Below are 12,047 nucleotides of genomic sequence, written 5' to 3'. Positions count from 1 at the left end.
ACTGCATCCCAAAGTTCAACCGATTTAGTCCACATTTGTAAGTCAACGCGTTTCTGTAGAATATGAAGATGTCGACCACCTTCTTCAGGACAAAACTCACAATGATGTCTCCCACATATATACTCATAACCATTAAAACCTTAATATTTTTCAGTTCATCTATTATGAGTCCATCAAATAGTAATGAACTCCAAAGAGGACAGGATATGTCCACATGTTCTATCAATTAAAGTCTTCGAGGAATAATCAGGGAACTACTGAAAATGCGGTCACAATTTCAAACAGCCAAAGAATTCTCCCGGGGATGAGGCTTTAGTTCTCTACCTTCTGTTAAAACACCCTCTTCTATAAGGTGTGGCAGGCCAGTATTAAAACCCCGTTTAATTACAGGGAGTGCAGAATTATTAGGCAAATGAGTATTTTGACCACATCATCCTCTTTATGCATGTTGTCTTACTCCAAGCTGTATAGGCTCGAAAGCCTACTACCAATTAAGCATATTAGGTGATGTGCATCTCTGTAATGAGAAGGGGTGTGGTCTAATGACATCAACACCCTATATCAGGTGTGCATAATTATTAGGCAACTTCCTTTCCTTTGGCAAAATGGGTCAAAAGAAGGACTTGACAGGCTCAGAAAAGTCCAAAATAGTGAAATATCTTGCAGAGGGATGCAGCACTCTTAAAATTGCAAAGCTTCTGAAGCGTGATCATCGAACAATCAAGCGTTTCATTCAAAATAGTCAACAGGGTCGCAAGAAGCGTGTGGAAAAACCAAGGTGCAAAATAACTGCCCATGAACTGAGAAAAGTCAAGCGTGCAGCTGCCACGATGCCACTTGCCACCAGTTTGGCCATATTTCAGAGCTGCAACATCACTGGAGTGCCCAAAAGCACAAGGTGTGCAATACTCAGAGACATGGCCAAGGTAAGAAAGGCTGAAAGACGACCACCACTGAACAAGACACACAAGCTGAAACGTCAAGACTGGGCCAAGAAATATCTCAAGACTGATTTTTATAAGGTTTTATGGACTGATGAAATGAGAGTGAGTCTTGATGGGCCAGATGGATGGGCCCGTGGCTGGATTGGTAAAGGGCAGAGAGCTCCAGTCCGACTCAGACGCCAGCAAGGTGGAGGTGGAGTACTGGTTTGGGCTGGTATCATCAAAGATGAGCTTGTGGGGCCTTTTCGGGTTGAGGATGGAGTCAAGCTCAACTCCCAGTCCTACTGCCAGTTCCTGGAAGACACCTTCTTCAAGCAGTGGTACAGGAAGAAGTCTGCATCCTTCAAGAAAAAACATGATTTTCATGCAGGACAATGCTCCATCACACGCGTCCAAGTACTCCACAGCGTGGCTGGTAAGAAAGGGTATAAAAGAAGGAAATCTAATGACATGGCCTCCTTGTTCACCTGATCTGAACCCCATTGAGAACCTGTGGTCCATCATCAAATGTGAGATTTACAAGGAGGGAAAACAGTACACCTCTCTGAACAGTGTCTGGGAGGCTGTGGTTGCTGCTGCACGCAATGTTGATGGTGAACAGATCAAAACACTGACAGAATCCATGGATGGCAGGCTTTTGAGTGTCCTTGCAAAGAAAGGTGGCTATATTGGTCACTGATTTGTTTTTGTTTTGTTTTTGAATGTCAGAAATGTATATTTGTGAATGTTAAGATGTTATATTGGTTTCACTGGTAATAATAAATAATTGAAATGGGTATATATTTTTTTTTGTTAAGTTGCCTAATAATTATGCACAGTAATAGTCACCTGCACACACAGATATCCCCCTAACATAGCTAAAACTAAAAACAAACTAAAAACTACTTCCAACAATATTCAGCTTTGATATTAATGAGTTTTTTGGGTTCATTCAGAACATGGTTGTTGTTCAATAATAAAATTAATCCTCAAAAATACAACTTGCCTAATAATTCTGCACTCCCTGTATTTAGCAGGCTTAGTAGCACCTTCAGCCTTAGAAATAATGTTAATAACCTGGATTTCCATATCTGTTTAATCTGCCCCAACTGATACATTCCAACTCCTTATTAAGGGGGTTGGCCCAGGTAGAATGACAGGCGGTCTGCTGGTGAATGACCAATACTCGAATCCAATAGTCCATTTCTGAGCGTATTGCCGGAGAGGGAAGACAAAAGGGAGCAAACAACAGAAATAAAGGTATCAAAAAATCTGCTGAGGAAATGATTGATGCCGGGTGCAGAGGGGGACCACTTTGTAAAATGTGCTTTTTAAAAATCTGACAGATCATGGAGCCAATTCCTGAAGGGGCTGGGCATAAATTAGCCAGTGGCTTAATAAGATTGACCCCAAGCCCCTTTCTCTATGTTATGTGCTGTATTTTATGTGATGTGCGCAAACACAAGCCTTTTTTCCAGAAAACAAAAGCTGTCTGTAGTGACATCTAAAAAAGACAACACACTGCTCCATATCGCCGAAAAACAAACATGTTATCACGGTATGGTACAGACTGTGCTCTATGCATGTACCTACAATTTGACTGGTTTAATTTAAGGTATTCAGTGACATTGTGAAGGTGGTACTGACTGATATTTACACTTTTTAAGCAAACAATACTGTTTTGTCATAAAACCAAACATGTCTTTCGGTGTTTCTCAATAACAGACAACAGCACTGAAATATTTTTAAAAAAATATTCAAAATATAAAAATACTTACCATCAGAAGACATCAGTTCATCAATGATATCGCTGCTTATATTGCCTGTTGAAGAGTAAACGTGCGTGAGTAGCAAAATAAGATATGTAGAAGAAGACAGTTACGAGCCTTTTCCATTAGAATTCCCGATACGTGGATTGTTATATTGCAGTATTATAATAGGCAGACTAGGAATGTAAAGTTCATTATCAACATAACCATCCAAATATACAGATCGAGAACCACCTGAAAAATGCAGCAATTTAGGAATACATTATGCTTTGTGTGAAGAAAAAGTATTTTACAATATGTGTTAAGACACATTGGCCCTCATTCTGACCTTGGCGGGCGGCGGAGGCCGCCCGCCAAAGTCCCGCCGGCAGAATACCGCTGCGCGGTCAAAAGACCGCCGCGGTTATTCTGAGTTTCCCGCTGGGCTGACGGGCGACCGCCAGAAGGCCGCCCGCCAGCCCAGCGGGAAACACCCTTCCATGAGGATGCCGGCTCCGAATGGAGCCGGCGGAGTGGAAGGGGTGCGACGGGTGCAGTTGCACCCATCGCGATTTTCAGTGTCTGCATGGCAGACACTGAAAATCTTTGTGGGGCCCTGTTACGGGGGCCCCTGCAGTGCCCCTGCCATTGGCATGGGCACTGCAGGGGCCCCCGGGGGCCCCACGACACCCCATACCGCCATCCACTTCCTGGCGGCCAAAACCGCCAGGAACAGGATGGCGGTATGGGGCTCGGAATCCCCATGGCGGCGCAGCAAGCTGCGCCGCCATGGAGGATTCCCCAGGGCAGCGGGAAACCGGCGGTGCACCGCCGGTTTTCCATTTCTGACCGCGGCTGTACCGCCGCGGTCAGAATGCCCATGGGAGCACCGCCAGACTGTTGGCGGTGCTCCCGTGGTCGTTGGCCCTGGCGGTTTTTACCGCCAGGGTCAGAATGACCCCCATTATGTGCAGTGCTTAATTTTTGCGTGTTTCCTGTGCGGAGTACCGACACTTATTTTTGAGGCCCAGCACTTATTTTTTCTGCCCCAAGCATTTACTGCGAGCAAAAGACACATATGGGAAAGACGGAGGAAGAGGAAAAATGAAAATGCGTCACAATGGGATAGCAGAGAGCTGCAAGAGTGAGCTGAAGGAGCAGACAGTGGCTTTAAATGGATTGAAGAGGCCAGAGATGGCTTCAGGAGTATTCTGTGTTCGGACATTTAATTGCAGCAGTCAGGTGTTTAAGAGGAGAGCTTTGGGCACCGGTACGTTTTTTACAATTTAAGCACCGATTATGTGGCATTATTAGCTAGCTACTATTACTGTGTGTGTGTGTTTTTAATCCCCTTTTCAATTCTACTGAGACTATTATGAAACCTAAAAATACCTCTAAAATAAAAACAAAAAAAGGTAGACCCTCTAAACAAAGAAAATGAAAATGAAAGACAAACCTTCTGCACAGCAGTTCTCAAATGAACTGAAGAGAGAAAGGCTCTGGTAAAAACTTGAGACCCTAGTTCCTTGACATTATTTCCCCCTACTCCGAAGAAATCCAAGGGAAAAAGTTGCCTTACAGGTGTCTGTATTGTAGTTTGCAAAATGTTGTACATTTTAAGCTTAAACAGTAGTTCCCCCATGACAGGAAAATCCAAGGTTTGCAACCCAGGGCTAAAGTAAGTAACATTGACCACTTTTTCCTTCCCAGACTGTCACATTGCCTAGCTGCTAGACTTATGTCTCTGCGCTATGTGCACCCATCGTGATGACATGCTCTAATGCGGTTTCTTCTCCTAGGAGGACACTAGACACATCCTTTTATCTGGAGAGGAACAGGGTAGAAACTTTAGAACTTAGACCTGCCACATATGCCTGCTGTAATGGAATGGCCTTTCAAAGAAAATAGATAGTTTTTATATTGCAGCTGCTTCCATGCTAGTAAGCTTTCGTTATGTATCCCGTTTTTACAGTTGCCTGTTAAAACTTAAACTTGCAGAGCCTTCAACCTGCACATGGCCTACCTCAGTTATCATAGATAGGGAGTAGACTCTGCCAAATTGACCTTTTGAGTGTAGCATCAGTTGTAGACAGTGGATTGTTCTTTAATGCTGAGATTCTTTTCCAAGATGCTCCGGACTAGCAGGGCTGGTTCACAAAATCATTGATTTCTTTGCTTTGACTTATCCAGTGAAGCAGCACTGCCTCATACTATTAGGCGTCCCAAGTTGGGCAACCCAGAGGTGGCTCGCCTGGCATGGAGTCATTACATTCTTCGTCCTCTGCATCTGAATGTTCCTTCTCTCCTATTGAGCCCATTTTCACAAATAACTTTACTCTTGGCACGAGGTGCGGGCATAATAGAACCTGGGTAGCGCACCTCTACTTTCAGAATGCTGCTACGTGAGAATAACTTTCTCTGATCTTGCAAGAGACAAATGTAATGTCTTACTGAACACAATTCAAGCGATACAACTTTAAACTACTGAGACTCCAGCCGAAAGAAATTATCACAGATTGGAGGAGACAATCAAAAGAGGAGCATATTTACCAGTTTGCGGGATCTCCCAGCTAGAATAGTTAGTTACCTGTAATCATAGTTCTCCTCCAGCGCAACGTTCATTATAGGCCTAAGCTCCGAACGGTCCCGCCTATGCTAACTGTGAGCACTTTATAAAAAAAACCAATGTACGTAGAAAAATATAAACACACATTTTTAAAAGCCAAATTTTATAAAAAAATAAAAATAATTTATAACATCCCATGAAAGGCTACCTTGGCAAATGTGTGCCTATTTACCGTAAAAAAGTAATCAATAAAAAAAAAAAAAAACAACCATCACAAAATTGTAGCAAAGGTGAAAGTAATTACCTTTGACCTTCTCACAGGAGGAGGGAGGGTTGCTTATTGCAATAATGAAGTACACCTTCCTCTCTCCCCCCCTCCCCCGAGAACTAATATTACTTGTAAGTAGCTATTGTTTCTCCTCCAGGTGATCTCCGTTATTATAGCAAAACCATCACTAAGAAAGGTGAAGAAGAAGTGGCAAATGAAAAAACTTACTATAGAACTAACTGAAAATATTCTATGAAGAGGCTTGGCCCACTCGCAGCAAACCCACTTGGGCGTTTGCTCTGGAATCTGTTGTAGGAGAGTATTTTCTAGTGAAAGTATGTAGGGACTTCCAGGTGGCCACCTTAAATATGTCTGAATTGGAATCGTTTTTTCAATGATGCAGCAATAGCAATGCTACCTCTCTTCGAGCAGGCTTGAGGCCTACTAGAAAAATACATATTTTCATAGCTGTAGCACAGCAAAATACAGTAAATAATCCATCTAGAAATAACCTGCTTTGAATTTGTTAAGCCGGTCTTTATTGAACCACAGTTAAAGAGATGGTTAGTTTGTCTAATATCTTTAGTCTTATCTAGGTTTAATCTAAAAAACCTTTTAGCTTCCAGCAACTACAAAGCCGCCTGAGCTGGAGAAGAGGAATTCCGGAAGAAAGGTGGTAAAGAAATCATCAGACTAACATGAAAAACAGATACAACTTTAGGCAAGAAATCTGGAGGCGCCCTTAGAACAACTTTGTCTTTATTGAAAACAGTGTATGGATCCTTACAAAAGAGGGTCTGGATCTTACAAAACTTATGAGTGGATGTTACTGCCACTAGAAAGCATGTCTTCCAAGAAATCTGCTGAAAAGTAGCCTCATGAATAGGTTACAAAAGGATATATTAATTCTGACAAAACTACATTACGTTCTCAGAGAGAGGTGAAGGTGTCTGTGAGAAATAAACCATATATAGATCCATACATAGATCTACTAAAAAGGCTTCTAGATCTTCTAGAAAGGCTTTAACAACAGCTTATTTGAAAATATGTTTGTAAGGGTTTTTCTGTAAGTGCTAATGGCAGCTAAGTATCTTTACTGAAGAAAACTGCATTCCAACCTTTGTCAAATCGAGGCGGTATGGAACTACCACTTCTTCATGACATCTGGTTGGACTGGTGTTCCTCTGAAGGCACCAGATGCAAAACCTCTTCCATTTAAAGGAATAAGATTTTCTTGTGGAAGGACAGCTGGCTTCTCTCAAAATGTTCATGCAATTTTCAGGAAGATCTAAAGGTCCATAATGTAGAAGTGAAGGAGCCAAGATCAATGATGGAAGGCTGGTGTGAATAGAAGACCATGACTGCACTGTAGTTTCTTGTGTGGCTGGTTTGACAGGTGAAGAAAGTCAGTGTACCAACATTACTGTGGCCTCTGTGATGCAGTGAGGATCATCATCGTCTTGTCTTTCACTAGCTTGATAATGAAGAAAAACAGGGGAATTGAGGAAAACCACAGGTAAACATCTTTGACCAACTGATAAAAACAGCGCTCACCAACATCCCTGTAAGTGGTACCAGGATGAGTAATTGTAGTAGTTCTTGTTGTCTGCATTTGTGAATAACTCAACTTCTGGAAAACATTCATATAAGTTGTCATGCAAAATTCTGGCACCCATCCATGATCCTCTTGGATTGTTCTGCTGAGAGAATCTGTTTCTGGACTTCGTAAGATAGGTAGGTGAACTGTAGTAATGCATAGGTACCTCTCAATCAGTCACTTACAAATTGGCTTGGCTTCTACAGCCAGAACTCAGGATCTTGCACCTACCTGCTCATTGATGTAATGCACCGTTGTAGTGCCAGTTTGAATGCAGGAAAGAAGCTTGGATGGAAAGACTTGAGTGCTAGATGGACTAGTATTGGTCTAAAAGATGGATGTAGTAAGTAGACCATTTCTTCAACCCCCCTCCTTTGACCTGAAGACCATGCATGACCATGGATGCGAGGTCTCCAACCCAACAAGGAGACATCAGTGTTGATGATCTGATGTGGAGTATCTGGTCATAAGGGGACATTTTCAGGGGATTTGTTGATCCGCACCACCATGGAATGGAATTGATTGCAGTCTGTGTGAAAGTTAACTTGTCATCCCAACTGCCTAAAAGCTGACACATGGACTCCAAACTGAGTGGTTCCAAAAAACAGCAGATTTAGAATTCTCTGCTGGGCTTCAGGTTTTAAGACGGTAAGGCAGAGCCATGATGTCCTCAACAATAGCCATGTCCATCCAAGTCTTCTGAATCTGCAGCAGCACTTATGATTTATCGGATACCATCATCCCCTCTTGCAAAATCTTTCCTGGCTTTGTGAGGTAGCTTTTTGTGGAATTAGTGAAGAGTGTCTGAAAAAGAGCTGCCATAGCATCCAAGGAAATCAATGACACTCCCTCTCCTCATAACAGTTGCTAATATACCGCAGATGGTGTAGTTGGGTAAGAGTGCAGGAAGAGTGTCCAGTTCAGATGCCTAATATTTTTTCTGTAAGCGCGTTCAGCAAATTTGAGCTGATAAAGGGGTTAGAAATAACTCAGTTGCAGGATCAAGAAGTCTTAGAATCAGTGACAGCAAAGGAAGAGCCGCTGTATGATGATGCAGGGTCTCAAACAGGAGTGGACACGTCGGTTGGGCCATGGGTAGGGGAATGTCAAAGCTTGGCAGCACCTCTAACGAAGACTTCATTGAGGTTAAAAATTCAGAAACATTCTGAGATTATCCACAGACTTAAATGGTGGAGGAGGAATAAGAGTATGTGCTGTGAGGATACATTGAATGCCGAAATGATTTAGACCACCTCGTAGATCTTCCACAATGAGTAGCGTGATGGGATCTATAATAATGATGTGATGGAAAGGAGGGGAGGTGGCCAAGATAGTTGCCGCGTAGGACGCCTAGTGAATAGCTCTGTCTACGGCCCTCATATTATCCTGCATAATCCTGCCCATCCAGTGACCAAGTTGCCTGTAGCAACTACCAGATGCTATGCTGTAATGGGGGCATGAAAAGTTAGATCTCTGTAGGTGGTAAGTGGTGATAGCTGAGGCGATGAACGGCAGAGGGGAGAGGAGCAGACCTGGAGGTGCAGCTCATGCTGTGCCGAGGTGCTTGGGCTTGACCGAGTGGTGTTGCCTTGGCTGAACACTGGAAGAGCTGCACTGTGCTCAGCAGCTGATAGCATAGCAGTGACCGGAGGGGGGGCCACGCTGAAACGCAAGCGAAGCAGTGGTGAGCCAGGGGGAGGCAAGCTGATCCGAGGCGCGTTCCCCGGGTTTGGCCACGAGCCTGGCTGGAGTCACTTGTGGAGTGGGAGGAGCGCTACGCTTTGGGCCAGCTGAGGACGGAGCTCGAGGCGTCTCGGACGATCTTAGAGCGACATACCGGAATGAGTAAAAAAAAAAAAAAAAAGGAAGATACGCCAGAGACAAGAAACGGAGGCCTGGAGACATGGCCTGTCTTGTCGAGCGGTACTGGTGTTGAGACAGGCGCCGGTGCCTCAGAGGTGCATCGAAGGAGCGGAGATGAGGTTAGTGGGGGCCTCCCTGTCTCAATAAGTGGGAGCACACACGACCCGTCACAGGAAAGACCACAGGGGAGACAGAGGACTGTGGCGTGCGGCCCTACCAGGCCCAGACCGTGGACGAGGAGACCTCCGCGAGACAGGAGGGGCTAGTGCTGAAACATAGCACCTGATGCTCCGGCGCGTAGACAGGTGGGGACAGTGGTGCACACACATGGTAATGGCTTGATATTTTTGAGTGCCCCCTGCCCGCACTGGTGGAGGGGGTGGCCGACGAAGTAGTGAATGGTATGTCCTACAGGCATAGAGACCCAGATTGAGAGACTCATGCAGGATTTTACCCCTTTGGCGGCTGGCAAAAGGACTGTATCTCAAGCATGGATCTGGACCTTGGTGTTCTATAATTGGCTGTGTAATCTGTCCCACCCAGGGAATATATATATATATATATATATATATATATATATATATATATATATATATATTCTGTAGGGTGTTCAAAGACCGCGCACAGTGATACTGCATCGCTGGCCAAGCCTGCTGAGGTGCTGAACCCCCTGACAGAGATGTCCAAACCAACTGCACCGGGCACAGCAGTAACTGGGGCCTCACTGGGTGACCGTCAACACGCCGATCGCATGCCATAACAGGATGGTGAAGCCTAAACTCTCCAAACCCCAGCGACAAGAAGGCCCAAACCAATCTTACTCTTCGCTGCCCCCAGAGGACGCTATGTCTACGCTGAAACAGGTGGAATCCACACTCCTTACACATTCCTCGCATTTTGAAAGAATCTTACAAGCTATCCAGGAAACCAAAACCTTGTTGGAACACAAAATCTTCTCGGGCTCTAAGGATGTGGGCCTCCTCCGTGCTGAACACCAAACTAGCAGACAGAGCGCAGGAAATGGAGACCTCCCTGGGTACTGTGAAGCCCACCGATGAACTGCAGATTAAGATGAAATAACAACACAGAAGTGACGACTCTACACAACAGAATGGAGGATGTGGATGGGCGCTCCCACAAGAGTAATGTCCGCTTCCTGGACTTCCCTGAGAAAGCAGAAGGCCAATGCACAGAACTCTTCATAGAGAATTGGTTGCTCGACAATGTACTGACCGGCGCAGTCCCTAAATTATTCTCAATTGAACATGCACACGGGATCCCAGGAAAGGCAACCCCGGCTTGGGCCCCACCTCACCCACTAATTGCCCACTTCCTGTACTACAGCAACCGAGACTTGGTCCTACAGTGCTTTCGAGCACATGGCCCGTGGGACTTTGAGAACTCCACTGTCACAGCCTATTTGGACTTTACAGCAGAGGTGCAACAGCAACGGGGCTCCTATGTGAAAGTCAAGCAACTCCTCAGGGAATTGAACATTAAATATGCATTGCTGTTCCCTACTAGGCTCCGAGTGGTGGATGGGTAGAAGACTCATCTTTTCTACCCCATAGGAGGCGTGGACATGGATGCATGCTAAGGGGCTTGCACCACAGTCACTGGGAGATAATGATGCAGGCGAATGGCTACTACTACGCGTCATCGTTAAAGTAATGGATCAAGACTCAGACCCACTAAAATTCAAGCAGGGAAGGAGAGGGCTAAAGCCCTAGAAGAAACCACGCTATATGCAGTGAACACTTCTGCAATATTCCAGGAGAGGCACCATTCTAATTCAGGCTCGGACACAGGGAGCTCCCACTCTACCTCATCTAGTCTATCTAAGCGACAGGTCGTTATGTCTCACACTGCAGATGAACTGTGACTGATCCATGCCTGGCCAGCTACAACGTACATCCACACCATGAGCGCACAATGCTAGAAGGAGCATTCTTGCAGCTAACAGAGGAGAGGATATGAGGAGCCAGGGGACAGATGCCTGCGGAGGGGTCCTCATTTAGCCCTTACAATGGGTCAGTCGCTCCCCCCTATTACTGCAAAACCGGATGGGAACTTACTCACTAGGGCTGTGGCCGAAGGGTGCGACTCTTGCTGGAATTCTATGTCACGACCCAGGTTATTCACGTGGATGGGTTTAGCCTCTATATACAATTGGATACATATGTGCTGTAACATAAGCCATTGTGGTGGTGTGGGCATGGACCAACCGTCTGAGTGGTTACTGTTAATTGTTCACTGGTTAGTTCAGACTGTTTTATTTTTGCAGAGGATGAAGAGAGGGGCAGATGAAGACACCGGTGGTACATGATGGGATGGCCTGCTCCACCCACATGCAGAATGGGAACACAGCAGGCGGGTCACACAGGGTAGGGTAGGGTGTCACATGTTGGGCATTTTACTTCAAATGATACCATAATGGGGGATCACACCATTGAAGACAGGCCGAGCTATACCCTGCTTACTTGGAATGTCTGTGGCATGGCCACGCCTGCTAAAAGATATCAAATATACACTTATCTTAAACATCACCTGGTGCAAATTGCCACTCTGCAGAAACTCATCTCTGTGAACTCTGCAAACTTAAGCCTAAATGGCGAGGGCAAATATATGGCATGTCCCATTCGGCGTTTGCTAGAGGTGTGTTAATATGTGTATCGCCGGGGGTACCACTCTCGATCCATACATACAGGAAAGATGCCAGAGTCTGATATGTCATCCTGGAGGGGTTCTTAAATGGGTCACCCTTGGCGATAGTGGGGGTTCATGCTCCAAACTGTGCACAAGGGGACTTCTTCAACACACTTACACATTGCACTCTTTGGTGACCCTCTGACTCCTTGCCTGTGGGGAGGGTATTTTAATTGTGTACCAGATGTGGAACTGACCGTTCACTCCCTTCGATGCGAGGGGCGGCGAGTAGAGGGGTGTCTCAACAACTGAGTACATGGGCTCCACGATTTAGGGCGCCTCAAGCACCCACTAGAGGAAGAATACTCTTTTTATTCCTCAGTACATAACAGACACACCCGGATAGATTTGTTGTTGGGTACTATAAAATAAAGGT

The 12,047-nt window shown here is 45.1% G+C and overlaps 1 protein-coding gene across 2 annotated transcripts in view; it reads right to left on the bottom strand.

The window, feature by feature from the left end:
• The window catches only part of E2F5 (E2F transcription factor 5), a 178,045-nt gene that overhangs the window by 43,861 nt on the left and 122,137 nt on the right, over positions 1-12,047 (bottom strand). For both annotated transcript variants that reach the window (XM_069220425.1, XM_069220427.1), the window contains exon 8: positions 2,702-2,746. In XM_069220425.1, coding sequence (XP_069076526.1) covers positions 2,702-2,746 — 45 coding nt within the window. The remainder of the gene's footprint in view (positions 1-2,701; positions 2,747-12,047) is intronic.

The sequence above is a fragment of the Pleurodeles waltl genome, chromosome 2_2 (genome assembly GCF_031143425.1).
Source record: "Pleurodeles waltl isolate 20211129_DDA chromosome 2_2, aPleWal1.hap1.20221129, whole genome shotgun sequence".
Lineage (NCBI taxonomy): Eukaryota > Metazoa > Chordata > Amphibia > Caudata > Salamandridae > Pleurodeles > Pleurodeles waltl.
Note: the sequence above shows the minus strand (reverse complement) of the source record. Positions and strands in the feature narration are given on the sequence as shown.